The sequence below is a fragment of the Scomber japonicus genome, chromosome 9 (assembly GCF_027409825.1).
Source record: "Scomber japonicus isolate fScoJap1 chromosome 9, fScoJap1.pri, whole genome shotgun sequence".
Classification (NCBI taxonomy): Eukaryota; Metazoa; Chordata; class Actinopteri; order Scombriformes; family Scombridae; genus Scomber; species Scomber japonicus.
Window position 1 is genome coordinate 22,080,146 of NC_070586.1, and position 24,817 is coordinate 22,104,962.

General features: G+C 40.3%; 1 protein-coding gene across 2 annotated transcripts in view; it reads right to left on the reverse strand.

The window, feature by feature from the left end:
- The window catches only part of LOC128364460 (coronin-1C-A), a 33,792-nt gene extending 17,125 nt beyond the window's left edge, over nucleotides 1–16,667 (reverse strand). Inside the window, exons 1-2 of one of the 2 annotated variants that reach the window (XM_053324985.1) lie at nucleotides 16,564–16,667; nucleotides 2,067–2,263 (exon numbers count right to left, since the gene is read on the reverse strand). In XM_053324985.1, coding sequence (XP_053180960.1) covers nucleotides 2,067–2,261 — 195 coding nt within the window. In that variant the 5' untranslated portion in view covers nucleotides 2,262–2,263; nucleotides 16,564–16,667. Of the gene's footprint in view, nucleotides 1–2,066; nucleotides 2,264–7,193; nucleotides 7,289–16,563 lie in introns of those variants that run through there. The other variant, XM_053324986.1, reaches the window with a different exon arrangement.
- Between the last annotated feature and the right edge of the window lie 8,150 nt (nucleotides 16,668–24,817).

Genomic DNA, 24,817 nt, shown 5'->3' on the forward strand with positions numbered 1-24,817 from the left:
TATTATGCAAAGCTGTGAAACTGGTTTGGTGGTATCTGAAACTGGTCAGTGTCCAAAGTCGTAACTTAGATATACAACATACTATAATTCTTAAAAAACATGGTTTTCCCTTTCCAGCTCCAGACTTTCAATGCATGGACTGTTGAAATGAGGGAAAACACTATATCTGAGAGATTAGTCTTGTGTCACGCCTGCCAGCTTGTATGTGGGAAGATCTAAAAATCAAGAGCTTTTTTTAAATCTCTCACTTGAGGAAATTGCCCAAGGTTTGCTCCGCACATAAAGACCTCAGTCTCCCACTCCTCTTTAATACAGTAGTGAATGTAGATTTTGTTCAGTAGACACACTTGTTACTGTACTGGGACATGGCATGCAGAGGGCAGCTCAGTCAAACAAGACACAGAGAGAGAAAGAGAGAGAGGAAGGCAGGAGTAGTGTGAAACCGGTCGAGCTCACAGCCCACCTCCAGTACAAGTCCCGTATTGAATGAGGTGCTGAGAGTTGCAAGCTGTGTGATGACAGGCCTGAGGATCCGGTCGCCTATGCCAGAGTCGTCTCAGATGACATGGCAGTGTACTGGTGTGCACTAATTACAGGCACAGGTTACATCTGTCAACAGTGTTACAGCACTTGTGTCACTCACAGAGTCGGGACCTGCCACTTGGCCACTGGTTGGAGCTGCCAAACAGAAACACAAGCGGCCTGCAATTCACTGCTATCAACCGTAATGGCACACAAGGGTTCTCTGGGGGACATGCCAGAGCACCCTGCTGGATTCAGAGTCAGGCCTCTATTATACCATCATTAGCCCAATTATGACAGCAAGACTAGAACAAAGAGGGAGGGATGTATTCACCCAGCAAACTTATTTACAGCCAAACACTCTTCAAATGCTGTCTTGCCCAACCCAACAGTAACTCTAGTTGGAGTGGAGCGATTCCTTATATGGAGGTAAGGATCAGAAGACGCTGTTCACTCCAGGGCTTTGGAGTAGTTTCTGTTGTACACATAAGGGTGTGTAAGCAGCCCGCTGGTAAACATTAATCCTGCGGTACACTGACATGAAGAGTCAGCAGTCCTGGCAGCAAGAGGTTAAGTTTTAAATGCAAATGATTGTTTACTGTATACAAAACATGAGAAATGGGCTGCTGCTCTCAAAAACATCAAAAGAGGAATCAAGATTTTAAGTTCAACTTGCTACCTTTTATGTGCTATATGTTTACATTCATGTCAGTCTGACTATAATAACTCCAACAGAATGACTTAACATTCACTCTTTACGACATTACTGACGTGAAGACAAGATTTTTCCCCCACCTAAAAATATCCAGACGTAATTTGATCCGCTTAAATCATCTGTAACAAAAACATCACATGCATAACCACACAATGCCTTTAAAAGGGTAGCATTACACCATTTCAATGCAACGATTTTTCACACAAGAAGAAACGCACAACCTTCAAACCAGTTTTTTTTTTTTTTTTAAAGGCTCAATTAATGGTAAACATCATCTGACAATATCATTAACAAAATGGACACCATTAATCATAAATGTCCTGCCTGTAGCAGGGCAGTGTGATCTCAAAAATTAGAGACTGGTTTGTTTTATTTTTATGCGGTAGTAGAGGAAAAGCTGTTCATACCAATCAAAAAGAGTTTCAGCTTTTATGCATAGAGATCAACATAGCAATCAGCCTCATTAGATAGTACACACATGTTCACCTGCATCCAGCTGATGACCAAAAGACAGCACACACAAAATAAAAGTATAAGGAAGTACACCACAGTAAATAAACTAGCTGTTTTCATCTTAGAACACAACAGAAAATAAAATGAATGCAAACTTTTTAAATCAATGCCATTTTAAATGCTCAAATAACCTAACTGACCCAGCATAAAGTCACAGTAAATGCACTCATGCTTTCATAGCCAGGTTATCTCTATTACTCTTACCATGGCTAACTGTAGGCCTTCAGTCTCAGCTGTGATTGACTGTACAAACACACATTACATCTCCAGTGCTAATCCACTACATTAATCATTCTACAACACACCATAAACTTACCTTATGAAGAGGGAGAACGAGGAAAGCTCCACCGCCACTGGCTTCAATAATTATGGCAACAAACTTGGGGTTAACTGCACAGAAGGAGCTGTCCCATGTGACCCTTGACACCCGGATATCATCGTAGCATTGATCATTCTTCACCGCCTGGCCAAAGACGTGACGGAATTTGCTCTGCCGTACAACTCGTCTCATATCTGTGTAAAGAGCGGAGAGGAGGATTAAACATGCTGCATGTTTGTAAACTTGCTTAAAAAGACACGCAGTGCTGAAATAAAGACAGTAAACAGGTTTATAGTCACACAGACACCGACAAGAAAACAGACGACTGCAATGTGAACTAACACATTTATGGATTACTTGAGCTACATTGAAAGACTTGAGAACACAAGACATCCTGTCCACAAACTGGAGCAAAGCTGTTGAACAGACTGAGTTCATGAGTGAGCTTTTTTTTTTTTTTCAAAAACACATTCCCTTTGCAGATGTTTGACTCTGTTGCTGCAGGACTGTTTTGTAACAAACCATTACTACTCACTACTCCAAAGGTCTCCCAGGAATTTCAGAGCACCATGCTACTAACAATTTCATAGAAGAATATTACCAACATCTTATTAGATTGAGAACATGCATTTAACGTCCTAATTAATGCTATACTGATGGTTCAGCTCCAGTTTCACTCTTTTTTCCCCCTCTATACCATGTGTCACTGTCCTTAATCCTTTTGTTAAGTAAGGAGGAGGAAATGAGATAAGTTCAAGTTAAAAAAAAGAGCAAGACCCTGCAGCAGCACTCGCTTATCTATTTTCTGCCTGCTCACTAATCACACAGCAAACATGTAGAGATCCTTCAAATGTAAGTTACAAGCATGCATGCAGCACAGTTCACTAGGAACAAAACTATTTTTGTGTTTAAAACTTTTAAACAATCAATTTTCAGATATTCAAAATCAGGCAACCACGAACCACCGTGCCATCTCACTACTGGCGCCATCTAATAAAATGCATAAAATCCCAGATATAATCACAATTTTTTACAGAAATGTCTGAAAAAAAAAAAAAAATAAATGCACAATTCTCTAAAGCACAATTTGATGTCATCCCATCTTGTTTTATGTGACCAGTCTAAAAACACCAATAATATTCAGACTACAATGACACAAGATAGGACTGGGCCACGTGGCCAAAAATGTTCAAATCAGTCGATAATCATCATGGTAAGACTCAAATTATTATCTCTAATTAGGTTTAAAACAATTTATGATGAAATGATTATATTATTTCAACATCAAAATATGCAGGAGTAAAACTCTGAGAAGTTACATGTCCAATAATGCACATCAATGTAAGTGTAACCAAGATTATTTTCTGTAGCTAAAAATTAAGATATATCAAACGCCTCACATGCAGACTATCAGTAAACACTACAAGTTACTGATGTTCCCTAAATGCCTCACAGGCATCATTTTATCACACGGCCCCAACGTAAAACAAAGAAAAGCAGCAAATCCTGTCAGTGGAAAGGCTGGAAACAGAATGATTGGCACATCTACTTAATGAATTATGTGATTCTCAAAATATTATTTCTGTTGATCAACTAATGGAATAATCATTTTAGCTCCAAAGCACATTAAATGCACTTGATGAATGATTCGAATGACTCAAAACAAATTCTATATAAAACCCTGTTGTTTCTTTTCGTCGTCTGTTGTGCCACATATCCAACATTTGAAATGCAAACACCCTTTATCTGTGCCACACTTTCAAAGAGCCACTTCCAAAGGAAAATAGGACATATCCAATCCAAACAAAAACAGACTTTGTAGCTGGTTCAGCTAAAATCTTCACCAGACAAGAATCTGCTGGCAGACAAGAGAGCTTTGGAAAACAAGCCCATTCAAAAGCTACAAGTCCCACTGCTCAGCTTACAATAACAGACCACTTCCAAAGATAATGGAAAGCTGGCCAATTTCAGATAAATGACCAAAACCAAAGTCCGAAACTAACCTACAACTTCAAGACAGACAAAAGCTCCTGAGTGGTCTCCGTTTTGTGAAGCTCATCAAATCTTTTTTAAAGTTTTTGACACAGCACATGTTAACAGTTTCCCAGCCTGATTCACCAACATGACCAAAGAGCTGCACAGGATGTGGGACATGTTTCAGTGGTGGTTTTCCATTGTGTGTGAGTGTGTGTGAGTGAGAGAAGAAGAATGAGAGCAAGCGAGAAACGCTTGTATGGCATGTTTCCGACAGGACAACACAAGCAGGAAGCTCTTCCTGTAGGGATGTGGGAGTGTCCTAACTCCCCAACTCTTCCGTAAAACACACCAGTCATTGCAACAGTTCAGGTCTTAGATTTTCAAACTTAGATGGTGGGTTAAAAGATGAAATGTGATCTTTGACAATCTCCCAATTTGATCCTGATTCTTGGTGTCGCTCTTTGTTTCTGATTGATTCAATACATTGAAAAGTAGGCACTAGTTTTAGGTTTGAATGTATGAAGCTTTTTTTTTTTTTTTTTTTTTTAAAGTTAGCTGTATTAATTTGAAAGTTACAGTCTTGTACCAGTATGAGAATTATAAGTGTAAATAATAAACTGCCCAACACTACAATCTTAAATATCTTTTCAAACAGGTCAGTGTTGTTAATGACATGCTCATGGTAGGGGACTTTTTTCTCCCACCTCTACTTACAGAAAACTGAACTGATGAGTATACGCTGAATTTTGAAGGCAAGAAACTGACAAGTTATTTAAAAGATCATTTTTTTCTCTAACTTGACATTACATCAAAAATCAACCTCCTGTCACTGCTAAGAATATTTTACAATTACATTTGAAGTATGTCAAAAAGGGGAAAAGAAGCCTTGTTTGTAATGTGATGGTAGTCTGGGGCAACACTCAACAAGGACAACCTTGTTGTGAGGGTGAGGCTTGTTTGCCTACTTTTAGAGATATAGATCTGTCTGTTTGGGATAGAAGCTGCATGTGAACAGACACCTAAATCAACCACCTGTCCAGTGGCTGACTATATCGGTGTCAAAAACTTTATCGTGGTGTGAACAGAAACTTTCTCTGTTGTTGCAGGTTTTTATCATCTTGACCATGTTTTCAGGGGATTTCAAATTCTACATTTGTCTCTCCACAACATGCTGTTATAAACTGATGCAGCAGAGAAAAGTTATCTGAACCATCTCAGGATTGTCCAGCCAAATGTGTAACTCTGCCACAGTTAGTGAGACAGAAGAGATTGGGACATTAACCACTTTAGACCTGTCACAGTCTTGTTAGACATCCAGAAGAATACAAGTGTGTTATTAGGAATGTGGGAATTTATTACCAAAGTTATTCAGCTACTAAATTAAAATTCATCTGGTCCATGTTGTCTAAAATACTGGTGAGAGACTAGCAGTGCAAACACAATGATGATAGTGTTTCACCTCCTCCATTTCACATTTATTTTCATTAATAAAAAGGCAAAGATGGGATGAAACCCCTTTAAAATATGATGTAGGAGGGAAAATTGTGCTTTACAGGATTGGAAGATAGCTGAGATACATACATCTTTAACTGTATGTTTGAAGGCACTTGACAGGCTAATTGCTGGCCACTGCAAGTGGTCAATTAGTGCTGGTCCCCACTGGTTTTCTAATGGATCCATATGCTCTCTTGGCTGGAGTGAGTGCTCTTTCCTAATAAGGAAAAAGTGAAAGGGGGGGGTAAAGCCATAACTGGCTTAATAGGACATTTCCAGTTCATCAACAATTTAGCAGGCAGAGCAAAGAGAGGTCTGCCATGATCACTCTCAAGTAAGCTACTGTAGCTACATTGTACATTGATGCTGAACTCTCTGGGCATCCATCAGAGGGTTCAACATCTTTCAACTCTTTACAGGAATTTGCGTCAGTGGAAAATATAACTAGTGCTTTTTCAGCCATACTGCACTTTATCCTGCGTATTCTGCTGAGTCTTGCTCAGAACAGGTGACGTGACAATAAATTTAACTTCCAACAGTTTACATGTGTGTCTAAAATTGGGTCAGGTTGTGTTGAGGTAAAAAAAACAAACCTTAAGAGGAAAAAAAAAATTTTTACATGGGCAAATGCATGCGTCTTCACTTGGCTGCAAAACGTGTTTCGTAACACAGACGTGCTGCTTAGCAACATCAGGGAAATACCGACCCAATAAAGACACACAATACTAAAAAATACAAACTAAACTAAAAACTGTGCCTTAAAGATTACTTGTTATTTCAAAAAGTCAAACAACTGTTAAACTTAATCATATCTCCACGTTTGGAATTACTTTAAAAAAAACAAAAAAAAAACACCCAGAATTTAATGATCTCAGTCAGTATGAACTTTTAATCTGGATAACATCCATTGATGATCCCCTGAGCTGAGCAACTGGAAACCAGCAAACTATGGGAAGAGGTTTAGATGTTAATGACAAAACGCAGAGTAATTGTAATTTTAACTAAACTGATCAAATGCATCATTTTACAAAACAGCCACAATGTCTTTCCAGTTTGAGAACATCTGGTAAAACCCAACATCGACCTATTAAGCGGTGTGATTGTCCAGTCAGGTGCAGAACAGTTTCACGGTGATGTCTAAACCAAGGAGAGCATTCGAAAATCACCTGTTTCCTGCTGTTTCTGATCAATACCCCAGGTAAGCGCCACTGACTCTCTGGCTACTCGTGGATCTACTCATTTACAGTAGAGCCACACATTGTTTTAGGTAGGAGAGCTTTATTAGATGTGTTGGTTTATCACCACAATAGTGTGACTAGCTTAGACAAAACAATCACTGCATTCTTGAGGTCAGTCTGGGCCTGCACAAAGATCCCCAGTCACACTATCCAAAGCTCTACAAAACAGCAGGAAATGTTTAATATCATATGTTAGTGTTCAGAGCCAGTTCTGTCCCAAAAGCACGTTGATTAGGTCTGCGTATATTTGCCAACACTGACACAATTTCTACAAATGTTGATTGAAACCAAAATTACTTCAGAGTCAACATTCAAAAATGATAAATCAAATGTCACCAGATTGATTCATGTATGTTTATATGGTGTGATTATAAAGTGATTTTGAATATGAATCTGCAGACACTGGATAGCAAACCTTTATGGTGCTGTACGTCAGAGCAGACTGGGCGGGGTTGCAGCTGATTATGCAACACTGGGTCTTGGTGAGTAAGCCTTGTTGTGTGGTGCTGTATCCTGATGGTTCTCCTTTAGGAAGATAACATTACTTCTTAGTCAGTGAATCCTCGATGAAGGAGATTCAACAGTTACTCCCACCATTACATGATGAAAGACGAGCCAAAATGAAACGGGGTCATTTGCAAACCAATCTCAGAAATCCAGAGACAAGCACCTGGAAACAGATTTAAACTCAAGACTCAAACCCTAACCCTAACCCTCAATCATGTTGGACCTCGGAGCTACACATGACAGGACTTGTGTGTGTGTGTGTGTGTGTGTGTGTGTGTTTGGGGGGGGAGGGGGGGGGGGTGTTCGCCTCCCAGGCAGACCTATCAAGGTTTCAAACAAATCTCACCTCTCTCACTGGAAAATGTAGAGCTAACTCTGCCATGAGCAAATGCCAAACCTAAAACTCCCTTATCCAGAAGGACCCTTACGTAACATCATCACTATCCCAATCCTGCACCTGGTGCTGAGCCTGACACAAGCAGACCTCCACAGAAACCAGAACAGGAGAAAATGTATGCATCTGCTTGTATAGTGGTAACTATGTGTGCTGTGTGTAAAATTGCTCAAAACTAAAAGCGCGTTGAATACACTGATGAGCTGTGGACACCTGACACAGATACTGAGCGTGATCTAAGTGAAGCAGAGCCGAACTGAGGTGTCCAACAGTGCTGACAGTAGGATAGTAAAGTACTGCAGCTGAAGTGAATCATCTCACTGCAAGTAATGTGATTGTACACTCGAGAGAAGAAAAAAAAGGCATGAAATGTGTCACTCTCTGTATGTAACACTACTTTTAATTATTAAGTGTAACAAACCTTCAAACACCAGAGGATCTAATGCTTCATAAAGATTCGGGGCAGGTGGTTGTTGGTTTTAATAAAAGACAAATAACATGGCTGGAGATGTTTTTTTCTTAACATTTTGAACCAGATAGGAATTTTAAATGAGCACACAGGAACCAACAGGGCAGTGTTATTCTGATCAAAAATAGAAAAGGTTTTATCAAAATAGTAAATGCTTCATTCAGTGGAGTACGATGTACTGAACAAATTAAAATAAACTGTAGAATAAAGTGACATTTTTATTTCTACAAATTCATAAAAGAAAAACATGAAAATAACGTCAGGAGCTAAATGTAAGAGTCAACACTTGTATATCAGTTATATAAGATATGGTTTTTATGACTCATCCTGTTCCCTACCTCGTTAAATGATCGTGACATTTGTCAGGAGGGTCTGTTGAGACAGTGAGGGATCGGCACCAGTCTGACAGCTTCGGACTAACAGGTTTTCATTTTAAAACAAAGACAATCTCTGTCCACACAAGTGTTTGACTCAAAAATCATTTCTATCCATACAAACATGCCTGAAAACGCATATCACATGACAATTCATGCACACTAGGCATGCATGTGCCGGTGTAAACAAGAAGCAGATTAGTCATTTTTCATTTCCACTTTTGGCTGAGCTGAATCAAACCAAACCATGCCATGTTGATTTGCGTTTCCTTTACCAGTTTTAGGCTTTACACAATGAGGATTTTTGTGGCACCGATTAGTGAGTTTAAATAAACCAATCACCGATCCGACGTGAGGGAGCAATATGTGTATTTAAATAAACTTGTTAATTTACTGTTTACCGAGTATGAACAAAAGTATTGTCAAGCATTTTTGCAAATGTTTAACAATCAAGGTAGCGTGGATCAAAGTATGCCAGCAAATGTTGCAATGCTTGGTTCTCCACAATATTAAATGGCAGGTTGGCCGGCTCGATAAACTCCATGAGTTTCCTTGTGCCACCCCTTGCCTTCTCACTGTCACAGCTATACAGACGGGTTCTGTCTAAAGTCGTTTGCTTTAGCATCCGTTTTGGTGTTCGCTTTTCTTTGTCCACAGTCCGTTTCTTAAACTCCTCCTTGTGTTCTTTATCCAGGTGCACGATTAAATTTGTGGTGTTGAAACATTTTGCAGATGCTCCCCCACGAGGTACTTTAGTGTTGCACAGATTGCAAATAGCTTGTGTTTTATCTGTCTCATTTACTCCGAAGAAGTCCCACACCACCGACATGTCTGTTTGAATGTGACAGCTACTGATTCAAGATTCAAAAAACGTTACTGTCTGTCACATCGTAAAATGCAAAATCTTGGCCGATCCGATATAGCTCATCAGATCGGCGGAAAGCCTAACCAGTTTAAACACGGCGAGTTGTGCTAAGTCATGGCACAACAAGATGAATCGTCAAAGCGAACCTGACCAGCCTCTATGTGGGTGCCGTGATGTTGTCAGTCTGGTTTAGCCCTCTGCTAACTTGGCTGGGAAACAAATCATTCAATGGTGCAAACCTTCTAGACATCAGAAGCAATTTCAAATGTTTAAGGGGTTCAAAAACACCAGAGTGCTAGGCGTAAATGTAGCAAAAGTTAAGTGTTTTAAAATCAAAACATATTAGTGTGACTGTAGCCTCAGTCATACACCACAGAGAGCCAGACAAACCTTGGGGGAATACTATGCTAAGCTTTCCAGTGACACCCTCCTGAGACTTATGGCTCACTGATCCAGCCCTAATTCAAGCAAGAAGACCTCAAATAAGAACAAACGAGAGCTATGTACCTTATTGCCTCCTTAGCCAGCAGAGCTGACACTGATGTGAAGAGACAGAAGGAGGACCCCAGAGCCTGAGGAAATGACCAACAGGACATACGACCAGTGTGACACAATTTTTAGTATCGCTATCTACATTCCAGCGGTCCTCTCACATCTGTTGAGGAAATGGGTCTTCTGGCAGATTGAGTGCTAGACTGCTGTTTCAGTTGTTAGGGTATATCACTAAATCATATTTATCTCTGTATCTGGCAGTCTTGTCATGTGTCACTGATGTCAAATAGTAGACAATCCCACACCCCAGAGAGTAAAGATACAGCATGAAAAGCAAAGATAAGGTGAGAATTCTTTCATACTCACTGTAGCAGCAGCAGCAGCAGCAGCCTGGTTTAAGCCACTGAGGGTGTCCCTCACAACTATCCTTTAAAAATCACAGTACAGATTGCTGCCTTCCATTAAACCAAGGGGAAATGGTTTTGTTCTGACATAAGACTTGAAAACCAGCTACAGAGAGGAACCACTTAATAATAAAAAAAAAAAAAAAAGGTTGGTGAGGGCTCATGTTTGGCCACTGTGCCGGGATGTCTTCCTTCATTCCAGTAACATGTTTTTACTGGAAGGACAAACACCTTTTCTGTCACTTGATCCAAGATGCTTTTCAGTAACTGAACACTAAAATCAATGGAGCACTCTGAAGTGACCTTCATCAAGGAAAATCTATTTTTCCTTCCTACTAATACTATGAGCTACTGAGAACAAACCGTAAGGGTTTTAACCAAGTTGCTAAAACCTGAGAAATCCACCGCTAGGAAAGACAGTGTGTATGGATGTCAGAGTGTGTAAAGTTATCACACGTCCTCAGTGACAGGCGAAATTTAATGTTTCCCATCGCTGCCACGTTTAGTTATGTTCACACGTTCCAATTAAAACATGGGCTACCCCATTCTGTCAGCAGCTATTCGATCTCTGGTTTCTCATCGGCAAGGCTCATGCACAATATTATTATTATTGTTGCATGTTATTGTCTCTTCTTGATATGAAGATTAGAAGGCAGTGAAGAAACACTTGTTTACAGAGTTGCTAAAAGACATATTTCCAGTTTTAGTTGCAAGAGACTAGAAGGAGACTTAACTGTTAACCAGCCCCAAAGATGAAACCTGAAGATAACGGATTACTCTGGACAATGGTTGATGCAAAAAAAACAAAGAGCGGACACAGTTTGCCAATACAAACTGTCCAGACTTTTTGCTCATCTGTTCATCACATTGATGGTTTGTAGCAATACTGTCCCTGATGTGTTTTCACAGTGCACTCAGTGAGTAAGATGTGACATAACATGAAAATCCCAGCTACAAATCAGGATAAGCTACGCAGGAGAGGAGGGGCAGCAGAATTAGAGTAGAATTATGACAAAGCCAAAATAGGCTCTGTGATACAGTCACCCTATTCTGTCACCCTTACCTCAGCTGATACTACAATCAGAAAACGAAAAAAAAGCTTCACCATGTTTTTCAAGTGATCTTATCTCCTACATGTTTAGTTTTGCAATTCCTTTGTTGGTCAATGTTTTTCATCACTACGGTTATCGCTAACTTCCCTGCAATGTGGCTGCTAGCGTCATCACAGCCATTGGTCACAGAGAGTGCATCACTACGACACATTATAATGCTAATATGCAGCCTACAATACAGAATGGTATGGCATGCGATACATACACACTAATATTGGTATTTAAATATTGGTATTTAAAGAAAGTTTCATATTTCAACTTTAGAGACATAACAGCCATTTAATGCTCACAAGCTTTTCTTTCCCACACTTTGCTGCCCATGCCACCCCTCACCCCCCACTATACACACACACACACAGCAGTGATGTCGCCTCAGTGCTCTCCATACACGGGCCGCCTTTTGCCTTTTGTCACCAAGACCGCATGAGACGCCACCTAAATCCCCTTCCTGTAACCAAGGCCACAGACCACCATTGTAATCAGATTCCAGCTACATTCCAGTGCTTTTTGCAACAATGAGATAAGGTGCTGTTTTTTCACCTCTCTCCAAACCCAAGTGACCATGCGGTCTGTGCTCTGCTCAATTTATAAGACTGGAACACAATACATTACGCATCAGTGTTTCAAGGAATGCTATTGTATACTTTTATACTTTGTGGAGGAAATGAGATTTGCAGACACATGAGTAATGGGGCTAAACGTTCAACTCATTGCTAAGTAGCACAGACAGAACCAACTGCCAGATCCAATCGAACTCCTCCATCAAGAAGGTTAAGGTTATCACAGATGAGAAATATTTCAACACCAGAAGTCCAATGGTGAGGTTTGGCCAACTTCCTCATTCCAAAACAGGAAAAGCAGACTCTTTAGATTGAGACGTGGGGTACATAAATGTGTCAGAAACTGTCTGTAAGTTTAGTGTGACACAGAGCAAGCCTTTAACTGCACTTCAGCAATAAACCCTACACAGCCCTCTATCACTTTCCGTGCTGAGAGACTTAAAAGACTAAATACTAAACTTCTTATCCTACTTAAAAGTCAAGGTTTAAGAGAGACGACTTTAAAATCCTATAAAATTACTTGCAACAGGAAAAGCTCTGTTTTTTGTGTATTTGTGTGTGGGGATCGCAAATTTATCATACGTACTTAATAGGTACTTTATAGAAGCACCTTTACTATCAGGCGATCAATACAACATACCTTACAACAAAAGGAGCAAATACCAAAACCTGCACATTACTCAAAAGAAAAGAAAGCTTATTTCTAAATATTATATCCTCAGAGTAAAAAATATGTGTCCAGTGTGCAAACTGAACTTTTGACTCAAAGGGGATCATTAGATGACAAAATTCAACGGCAACTAGTCGACAAGTATAATTTTGTTTAACTAGCTAAAATAATATATTGCCCTTTTTGTGTCAAATATACGTTTGTTTTAGCACATATGCTAACAATGCTAGCCATGCTAAGTAGCTGCTAACTGCCGTGCAGGTGGGTAAAATGATGTGTTGCGTCCCTTTGTATCTGCATGTTTTCAAAACTCGAGCTGCTCTCAGGCTCTGTTGGAAGCTGGTTTATCCAGGTTATCTCTGAGATATGTGCCCAGATCAGCCTACCTCCAGCTGGGTGGACAGCAGCAGCCGGCCCTGTCGGTGTCGGAGCATCGGTGTGAGACGCTGACACAGCTCATAATGACAAATGCCGGTTCAGCCAGTTTGTATAAAATCAAACCAGTTTAAGCTTGTACAGTGGACCAGACCAGCAAAACTAGAAACTGACCCAACCCTACTGTACATGGGTAATTTTCTCAGAGCCATCATGCCAGGGTTGTTTTATTTTTATGTTGTTACATTTGGTACAAAAATATAACAGACAATGTGGTGGATAGCTTTGTGAGATTTACTTGCCAAACGGAAAATCTGTCCGTATTTGGCGCTTGGCGGGTGTTAATTTCGGACCCTGCATGTGCCTTCCTCTTCCTGATCAGCAACCTACCCCTCCTCCCCCCAACTGACTGAACCGCTGCTCCATTTCAACAGATGTTGTCAGCTGTGGTGGGAAAGACCAGTGGAAGAAGTTTGTGCATCTGCCGGATTTGCTCAGCGGCAAAGAACGACTGCTTCAGTTCAACAAACAGGAGAAAGGGCATCAACTTCAACTGTGATTGATATTCCATGAAAAATGAGTAAACTTATAACTTTAATTTGTATAGTCACTATTGATTATGCTACATGTAAATGTAAAAAAAGCAAGTAACTTTTTACAGACAAGCTGAAACAGACACATTTAACAAAAATGAAGCATGGCCTATTAAATGACCAAGCTTGGGTTGTTTTACTGAATTACTTTTTCCCTTTTTTGTTATTTATGAGTCTTCATAAAAGCTCCAATCCACAGTCAGTGGGTCATGTGTCTGTTTTCTAGTGTGTCACCATATAGTGGTACAGATTTAGGCATAGGATCTTCTTCATTTACCAGGCTGGTCCAAATCAACAAAACTCTAATATGCTAAGCAGGTGGTTGGATAATGATATGTTTGATCCCACCTGTCCTTAAAAAAAAACACCGGACATCCTGTCTGGGGGGAGAAAACATTTATAGCACAACTAACCCATAAAGTAAGTTCACAATCAGTTACATTTTTTTTTTTTACAAGTTTTATTCTGCAAGTTTGTGTCTTCTCGAAAGTGTGGACTGAGATAGTATCTTGCACAGACAGGACCGGACACATACTGAGGTATGTCAGACATGTTTGAAGAATGTGATCTTTGAATCCAACTGAGATGCACAAGCCAAACTGCTGACTGAATATTTAGCTTCTTTTCAAAGGATGCTAACAAGAGCGATAACAAACCTTTAGCTACTTTCTATCTAATGTGCACATTCCTTAGAGCACAACGCAAAGCCTCAGCTTGAACCACAACTTATAAACAATTTCAGCAGAAACAGAAACTTAATATTGGGCAATCGTAAAAGATGGCCAGCAGAGAACAGCTGGACATAGCTCTGAGCTCCTTTAACACTGATGAAGTACAAATAGTGATATGTTGGATACGGGATAGAAATCCCAACAATCTCTTCAAAATGTTAAAAATGCATAGGAGAGTTCACCACAGCCCACACCAGCGCGCCTTGCTGCAGTTAATAGAAGCAAACACTCCCTCACATCTCATGCTTACTTTCCCTCTGCTTCCTGACCTACTTCCTCTCTCAGCCCAGCCATAGGAAGGCAGGCTACGCACTTCTAAAGACCTTGTACTGCAGCACAACCACCAGAGGTTGATGCGTCTGGAATGGTTAACAAGCCTAAACACAGTTGTAGTGCTGCTGACTGTCGACCCTCGGGGTCAGCCTTCACCTAGCTCTGCGTCCCACAGCAAGTCCCAACGAGGGAAACTCCTGCAACTCCAAAGCTGATTACACACGGTAGATGAGTAACCTAGTTCAAGACGGGGGCCAAATATGCAAATCATGCTGGCCTTTTGGCACACTAACCACAGTCATTACAAATCAAACTGCCCCATTGTAACGAGCAAGTAAATGAGCCGGTGGCGGCACACAGACAGAAGGGTCACACAGAGGACTATTTGGGTCATCGCCCAGCTACTACGGCTCAATTGCAGTGATTATTTTTGACTGAAGTGGAGAAGTGAGCACCATCAAATCTATAATGATCCCTTTACAACCTTCAGTTTCAGATCAATATCCAATATACTGCTTTCCCAGGATGCTGTGAAAGACCAGAGCTTAGCCGAATCAAAGGTAAGGCCAACACTTATGACCAGTGCTGAAAGAAATAGTCCATTAATTGAAAGAAAGTTAACGTGCAACTATTTTAATAATCAATTGATTGTTTCATTCATTTAATTGTCCAATAATGTCAAATATTCTATGGTTTCAGCTTCTGAAATATGAGTTATTTGTTGCTTTATTTCTGTTTAATATTACTGTGAATTGAATATCTTTGGGCCCTGGACTGTCAGATTAAATGATTTGTCAAATAAATAATCAAGAATCTAAAAGATAATTTAAAAAAACATTAATTGTAGCCTTAATAATGACACAGTCCAGTAATCTGTTTACTAATCAAACCACTCATTAAATGACCCAACTTAAATGCAAAATACAATATGTGGTCTAAAATTAAATATTTAAGTAAATCAAGGCACAAGGAACATTCTCTCATAAATAATGAACCCCTTCTCTTAAGGTTGACTGGAGCATAATTAAACCAAATCCTTGTTTTTGTTGTAATTTAAAACAGCTGTCAACATGATGTTAATGAACTCAGCCATTTAGAAACGGGCTTTAACTCAGGTGCATCCTATCTTTAGTGTTTCCGCTCATCAAATATAACTCCACCGTCACTAGGTTAGGTTAAAGTATTATCTGCACTGATTCTGCATAATTTCATACTAACGTTTATCCACGTGTTGAGGCTAAATAAGCAGAGCTGATGGAGGACGCAGTGATTTAAGACGTCTTTTGGGCAGCATTTGTAGTCGCTAGCATGAAAGCAGCGAGCGTTGCTTAGCCCGTTTACCATCTTCCATGCCGGTGTGCTAATGGGTGAAATACGTTGAATATTACGGATTATTTGACGTGGATCAAATAAGGTAGTTCGTTAATAATAACTGGCTGGAGGCAAAAGCTGGATATTTAATGTTATGAGTCCATTGTTCCGTTTTCTTAAGCTCATATTGACGCCTGCTCAGGCTGCCAGGGGCCAGGGCGCGGTTGGGCTGCCTGCACCTCCGTCTTCTGTGGATCTATCGTTTCTGAGATAAGTTTTCCTGCCTGCTCTCTGGTTAGCTACCCCACCCCGCTTAATAACGTACAACAGCTCATTTTCATGTCGTGGATAGTGAACGAAAACACCCCTCCAACACCAAAACCAACCTTTAAAAAGCAGTTATTTCTTCGCTTATGGATAAGAAGCTTCTTTTTTTGTATTATCAGTAACCTCAAAATACCGCTGAATGCTAGTGTTAGCTTAAAAAAAACACACTGTTCAGTCTACAGACTATCCCGGTTCATTTTTAGCTAGCGCAGGCACTTTTCTCTCAGGATGGCTGTAAGGTGGACAAATGGAAAGCCGCTGCAAACAATTTAACGGTGGAAAAAACGATCCAAAATGTTCTAGACAAACCACATGATCTATAACCTACCTTCTGAGAGGAAAATGAAAGTCTTCCCGAAAAGCCGAATGATATAACACAGCCCAACGCGTGTCCCAGTTGATTCCTCCCTCTCTGCCGGAGCCGCTGCTGTGCTGTGGACCAAAGACGCTCTGGAGCCTCTTTCGCCCACTCCGCCGCTAGTCCCGCCCCCTTCTTTGGCTTGGCGAGCAACGAGTGGAGCAGTGGGTTTTGACGGACAGCTCGAAAAGCCAATCAGCATGAATTTTGGCATAAAAAGGGCGCCTCCTTTCTTCAGGTTCCCAGTAAAATCACCATTAATTGTGTGTTTAAGGTGGCTTTGTAGCACCAGTGATGTTATTGTTATGCTGCTATTTTAGTCTAAAATACAAAATAGATAGCACTCACTACTATTTATATATATATGTATATATATATATATATATATATATATATATATATATATATGAACAGACAGTATATACTGTAAATAACCACCTACTGTATGTATATAAAGTAACATTATTTTTTACTGTTTAATATTTATCTCCTCACTCCTTGCACTTCTTTGCCCTATTTGTATTCTGTTTACAGTACACAGAAACAATTTCACCTGTTTGTAGTCCATCCTGAAGACTGTTGTGTTGTTAATATGTGTTAGTATGTAAGCACATTGAGAGCCACTAAACCAGAGTCAATTTCTTTGTATGTGTAAACTGGGTAATCAAGATGAACATATCCACACTTTGACCATTTACTTATCAGTCAAAAGATATATGTATTTCTTTATGGATAAACAAGTACATCCCATCTCTTATCTGACAGCATTAGGAGCAAAGAATTATGCTAAGAGTACCCATAATATTAAAAACATAAATCAGGGTGGGGCAGTAATAATTGTGGGAGTAGGGAGAGAGCATATATAGGCTATGTGTGGGTGCACATATGTGTGACAGAGTGGGAAAACAATTATGGATACTTAACATAAGGATATAAACAAAAGTCAAGTGGCTCTGTGTGCAAAAGTAATTCCTCAATGTGTTTTGATTTTTTTATGCAGGTTGTTTCTAATTCTAATGTTATATGAGTATAAAATATAATGTAGGGTTTATGATTGGTAGTGAGACAATAGCACATGCTACTGGCTTCCGCTCAATTCATATGAGTGTTCTATATGTTGTTTTTACAATATTAAAATACATATTAATTCTCCTGGAAAACACAATCTACCACACAATCTACAATCTAGTGTATTTGAGGACCACAAGATGGCGATATTTCACAAATCCAGAGTGATGACTCTTGACAGAAGAAAAAACAGCTGTGCTGCATCATCCAATCCATTTTTTTTCACTGTTTTTTCAATAAAAAGTGACTGGCTGATTCATTTACCTGCTATCCTGTTGTCCCCAGTATGTTCTGCAGTACCTGCAGTTTCTACTTATTTTATGATGCAGTGTATATTGCAGCTGGCTAGATTTTAATGTCCTTACCTTTTCTCACAGATGGCTTCCTCTCGATGGCCTTGTCTGGGGATTTCTGAGCTGAGTCGAAAGCCGCCTTCATCTGTGCCACCTTTACTGACTGACCCTGCTCATCAACCTTGACTTCTTGTGGCTTTGAGCGATCCTGGTGCTGCAGCTTTTCATGCATTTGGATGGTCTCCCTTATGAGATCTGAGACAGGCCTAGATTTGGGAGTGCTTGGGGATTTCTCTCTCATTGTTACACCGTCATCTCTCTCTTTGCCAGGTTTCTTATCAGGTTGGTTTTGTGTCATACTTTCTGTCATCTGTCTGCTTTCTTCGGAGCTAACTGTCCTGGCTGCAACCGAAACTGAGCTGGCATCCGCATCCCGTGCAGCAGTCGTGTCAATGAAGTCTCTCACCTTCTTCTTAATCTTAGACTGAACATCTGACTTCTCAGGGCCATGAAGCTGTGGATCAGTTTTGCTCTCAGAGGCACCTTTTATTTGAAGAGGCGGCCAGACTGAACTACGGCCTGTCTTATCACCAGTAAGTAAATGGCATGAGTCTGCAATTTGCCCATCACTTTTTATAGGAGGCACAGAGAATGATGCAGACTCCTCTGAGATCACACCACTCACTTCACATGACGTTCTTTCATGTGGAACAGCTGATTGTAAGTTGTCTGAGGACAGGTTTTTAGAGGGGCCTATATTTGGCATTATCTCCATCTCCTTGTTGACTGAAGCATCTGTTGAGTTCCTCTCTGAATTCTGACAATCAGTTATGCAATAATGTGATTTTGTGGTTGAGCTCTCACACATTGTATTTCCAGTCACTCCAGGCTGAAAACAAAGTACATCTGAGGTCATACTGTCAGCAGTGTGTTTCATGTCCAGGTCCTTGCCGCGGTGATATTTTGTTGATTTTTCTTTGGAAGCTGACAATGACGGTAAAATTCTCTTCTCTTTATCAGTTTTACCAGTCGCTGCATTCATCTCCACAGGAGCATCCGTGGTTTCTGTTTTAACATCTTTGACTTTTGAGAGAGCAGGGGTTGCCTCTTTTTTATTTCTCCTTAGCAGCTTCTCCAAAATGGAACTGGGCTCAGCGGGTGGGGCTGGATCTGATGCTGAATCTGAAGGCTTTTGATTTGACTTCCTTTGTTCATCAGTATCATTGACCTTTCGTTTTGCTGAAGAGAAGTCATTCAAAGCTGGCTTCACTTCGCGTGTGAATGTTTCCTCTTTTGTATTATTTTCTCTTCTCTCTTTTGGAGCTCTACAGTGAATGGTATCACTCATATCTAATAGAGCCTCTTTCTGCAGACTGTTTTTCAAAGGATGTTGGGATTGAGCAGTGGGCGGTTCCTTCCTTTCGCTCAAGTGGCCCGCTGTTCCTGGATAGAGCTTAATATCTTCGTTCCCAACTTCAGCCATCATGGTCTCATTATGATCATGTTGAACAAAGTGTAAAAACTCACTTCCTGCTCCCTGGATAAGGTCATCATTAGCTGCTGAATGAGCTTCAAATCTGCTGATCTTCCCCATCACAGAGCCTTCTTCATATTCTGCATCCACTGAGAAGTTTTCATCTTCAATTTCCTCATGTGGGACCGTTCCATCGTCCTGATGCTCCATCTTGATCTTTGAGGAGGTCCTCAGCTCACTTGTTTTCCACTCTGTCTTGATTTGATTGAACAGCTTGTACGTCCTGGCCCTTTCCTCAATTTTTGCACGGCTCTTTTGGTTCTTGCTGGTCTCCTGTGGAACCAGTGGAGCAGTCCTGCCTCCTTCTCCTCCTCCCTCTTTTCCTGCCGCCCCTCCCTGTCTCACCTCCCTCGCAGTGAAAGGGCTCACCCACAAATTTATGTGCTTCTCAGTAGAAGGTGTTGCTGGCTCTTGGCTGGGGCTCTCATCCAGATCCTGAGCGTCTGGCTCCCCGGAATTTTCCCCTGTGTTACCAGCCTCTTCCTCACAGGAGCTTCCTCCCTCCATGACATCACCTGCATGACTGCCTGCACTCCCAGAGTCAGGGCATGGCCCCGTCTCCTCCAATCCTTCACTGAGGGCCTGCTCTCCCCCTTCCAATTTGTCCTGGTTCTGTCCCATACTGGTCTGAGGAGAAAGACATGGCGTTAACCTTGTAATAAAAGACCACCCCACCATTAAAATCATGCCACGTGTAAGAATAACAGCCTACAAAGTTCTTTCTTTTGCCTGTTGACCATGACTGATATCTGCTCCACCACAACCGCTGTTTTTCTCAGCATCCTCACTAATACTTGCTGTTTGAATAATGCTGACAACTGAAAATAGCTGAAGCAGAAAAGGAGAAAAAGGAGCAGACACGTGGGATTAAAACCACAGTCTACATATGACAAATGGTTTAGTCTTGGGAAGGGACCACGTAGCAAACAATTCATGGTCACACAGGAGCCATTTTTGTGGAAGTGGTGAATCTTAGTATCTTATGACCTTTAACTGCAATAGTATACCCTCTGTTGGGTTATTCATGCACTTGCCATGTCCACAGTAGCTCAACTTTAAGACAAATTACAGTCACAAGATTTTGCAACAATCCCACTTGTGAATTTTAAGCTGTTTTGGACTGATAAACCATGCTCGTCTGTCACTGCAACATTATTTGTCTCGCACATTGAAGCTAAAGATAATTTTTTTCCAGTTAGCACTTGTGCAAATCAACATCCCAGCAGATATGGACAACAGGGACACTGTAGTCGCACTAATTGACTTATCCCTCTGTTAGTCTTATGACAGTCTGTCAGCAAGCCTTTTTCTCACCCTTTTCTGCCCACACATCTCAAAAAACAGTTTTTAAAAGTCAGTTTATTTTGTCAAACCAGAGGATGTCAGAATTTTTTCACCACACTTAATTGGTTGGGTAACAGTTTGTCCTGTCTTTTCATGTTCCTGTATGTTACAAACAGTATGCCAGGATGACATGATTTCAGCATTTCAAAAACACTGTTAATGAGTTTCCCACTCAATGATTAAAAAATAAACTTGCAGAGCTCTGCATCATATGAATCTAATCTTGGATATGTTTTGTATTTAATTAGGTCTGTGTGAGCAGTATTATGCAATGCTGTTGACTGCAGTTATTGTTCTTAAATAATTGTGTCAATGGTTACTGTGTGTGTATTAGTAGTAACTGTGGCAGAGGGAGAAATTATGCCATTTGTTGTCAAGAAAACATAAAATAAAGCATCACCTAAATGTTGAGACAAACTTTTCCCTGAGAATAATTCTTTTGTTGTCTATTGAGTTCTCAAAAACTATGGACAATGACCTGACAGTCCCCCACTTCTCTGCGTGACAACATATGACTGTTGTTGTCTTATCATCTGACGGGTCAGCTTGCTGGCCAAACACATGGCTAAAGGAGCTAATGTTATCAGATTAAAATGGTGGCATAGCTGTGTGGAGGAGATACAAAAATGTTTGTCATACTGTGATATTGAGATATAAAGTGTGAGACGAGGAAGGGATGACAAAAGAACACACTTAAGACAAAAAGATCAATAAAACAAGTTGCAGAATTGCCTTTCCTCACTCCTCCGATCATGTGGACTCATCAGGTTAAAGTGGACTCACTTGTGGAATTTGCTTTCATTGATTGTCCTCAAACACTAATCACCGTTCTACTCTGTCAATCATTTTGGGGAACCCTTTCCCTTAAGGCAGTCCATCCCTGTTAACAACCGAACTATTATCCTGTCTCATCCTCCTCAAATGCCCAAAGCTGATCATTTGACCACCATGTGCTATGCTGCCTCAACATACAGGAATTCAAACCAATAAACAGGAATCTTTCACAAGTTTCTGGGGAAAAGAGACATTTTCTACTAGTCCTGATTAGAACAACACAACAAACTGGGTACAGACACGACTCTTGACTGATCTCTACTTACTGCAACATGACTGATATAGTATTGATCTCCTATCATATACAGGTCTGTTACGGTTGACACTTACCAGTTAGGCGTTGTAGCTGAGTCGATCGCTCTCTCTCTCTCCCAGGACCGACAGAGTGCTCTTTGTTTGCTGTTTGGTGATGTTCAGTCCTCCCTGAGATGCACAGGCAATGGGAGCCTTATATTACATCCATGTGATGTCACAGCACATTTGACTAATACAATCAGGGGAGACTCAGACTTGTTATGTTGAGAAACCTTGGGAAAAGTTATCTTTAATATCTTCATCTGTGTGCTTGTTTGTGTGAATTCGGGCACATAGAGAGTGTGATCTTGAACTGAGATTTTTCGACACTAAGTAAGTGCTAACTTTTTCACCATTTTGTCTTAAATCAGACAGGATGAGGCTGTCCAGCTCAGATCCTAACTCTTCAAACTCATAGGTGTGAAAATAAGGCATAACCACTTTTTTTTCTTTTTTCAGCTTTCTTTCACCCACTACTGTTTGCATACTGGTGTCATGAGTCGTGCAGTTCATGCACTCCAGGAACCTAGTTGAGATAAGTAGGAGATGGTAAAAGATTGCTTGTGTCTGGGATAGATGGTGAGTAATTGTAGCCACTGTGGTAAAGTCCAGGAGGGTGGGTGGGAAATTATCTGCAAAATAGCTTAGACCCTTCTCTTTTGTTTCTTTTGGTGTCTATAGTAACCAGTCCAAAACAGGATACATACTCAGATAATAAAACAAAAGTGGAGGTATGGCAGCCAAGAATTCACCGGCAGAAGAAGGGGAAGAGGGGCCGGCCCACACCCAGTGACTGTAGGCCGAGGGTTGCTGTGTTGACAGACAGGCAGCTGTTTGTTTTTGTGTTTCAGATACAGGTCACTCTGCTTCTCGTCTAGACGACAGCCGACAGCCTCTAATTTGAAATCATTATTAATTCAAAACAGGTTAAACAGGTTTGTCGGCATGCTCAGGATGTGTATAGTGAGTTTGTTGTTCGATCCCTCTGTCATATAATTAAAAAGTTTTGCTACTTGCGCTTCATTTTTTCCATTTCGCATTTCTGGAAACTCTAGTCTCAAGTTTCATGTACAGTACATTCACAAAAACAAAAAACAAAACCCAGATGCTAAAATGTTCTATTCTGCTGTCAATTCATACACATCCTTGCTGCTTCAGTGCCTCACCACATGCTGCACACTACACAGGCCTGCCATTCATAATACAGACACGCACAGTCATATACAAGAGCATGTAACTTAAGTAATTCATTGATGTCATGCAAACAAGGACGGGAAGCCAAATGTTATATAACCTGGCTGTTAGAAAACTGCTCTCCTGCCAAAGCATACAGATGGGGGCATGATGATGTAATTTCAGGGTACACACAAACCAGCACAAGTCAAGTCACTGTGAAGATATTTAGTTATGTATATGATAGTTTCCCCATTCACACAGATCTCAAAAGCATCTGTAGCACGCTGGGTGGATGATACATTGTGTATCCCAACTCCATTTCCCAGAATCAAGCAGGAAGCAGCAAACTGTTCAGAAAAAGTCATAAAGAAACAAGATTCACAGTATATCATGTAAAAGAAATGTTTATTTCCATAATTAACACATACAGTACAATAATTTGACCAACATAAAAAGTGCAATATGCATTCAAACTACAGCAATGTACAGTACAAAAGTTACTGCATACTTAAATATAAAAAGAAAATGGTTACAAAACTGTAACCTATTGTGATCGCAGCTTTAAAACTCATTGATGATATGAGCATAAAAGCTTAACAGCTATGAGCCTCAATGACTCCACTGAGTCTCGTCCGTTTCTCCCAAAAAGGTGCAAAAAAGATGTGACAGCATTTAAATACGAACATGATTGACATTATGATTCACATGTTTTGTACAGCTTCAATGGTGTTTCCAATTAGTTGAGACAGTCAAAGAACTTTGGTCTTTTCACATTTCGAGAAGCAGAAATGAGTTTAAATGTTGGCAACCTTCAAGGATGAGCTAATTTAAAGTAAGGAAGGTTTGGATGTCAAATCTTTTTATTGAGTTTGTATCTTGTCAAAAATGTTCAGTGAGCTCTGTATGTGGGGAAAAAACCTCACATATACATCGTATGATTTGACTGCTGTAAATCCTCAGTTCCTGTCACACCAGGCGTTTGCATTATGATTTCAAGCCATGCAGCGTGACTCCTCACTCTGCACTCCCAGGATCATTGTGGGGAATTATGAGGTCAATAACATTACTCTAATGTTATTTTGGAAGATAGCTTGTTGTGTACCAGTATTCACACAATAAAAAAGCAGTGCAAAGGAACAACAAACTCAGAAATGTTTCTGTTCTGTTTGTTGGAAACAGTGAGCATGCCTCTGGCAAAACAAAGTCACCACCTTCTCTTTTCACTTTCATCTCATTCACTCACTCAGACTCTCATACAGTTACATATTAATTCCTTGACATACACCTCTGGATTAAAATGAGTTCAAAAACTGATTTCCTCAGTTTGTCCCATTGTCAGCGAATGAATTGAATTAAACTCTAGCTCGGTGTTCATCTGAGAAGGAGCTCTATGAATGCAACATGAGGTAACAATTAATTTTACAACCCTCTAGCATCTAAAACATAAACTGTGCGGTAAACAACTCTACATTTATTAACACTTTGCTTTCGGTCAAGCTCCATTGAGTGACCCAAGTTCATCAACGCAGGCTACCACTTTGTACCAGACAGGTTAAAATAATCTAAGTGCCAATGGATACCATACCATCATTTGGTACATGTCAGGTACTAAATAGCTGTGAAGTTAAAGGTTATCAAGCTTTTTGTACCGTCTCATCCTGCAGTCTAACACACAGCTCTG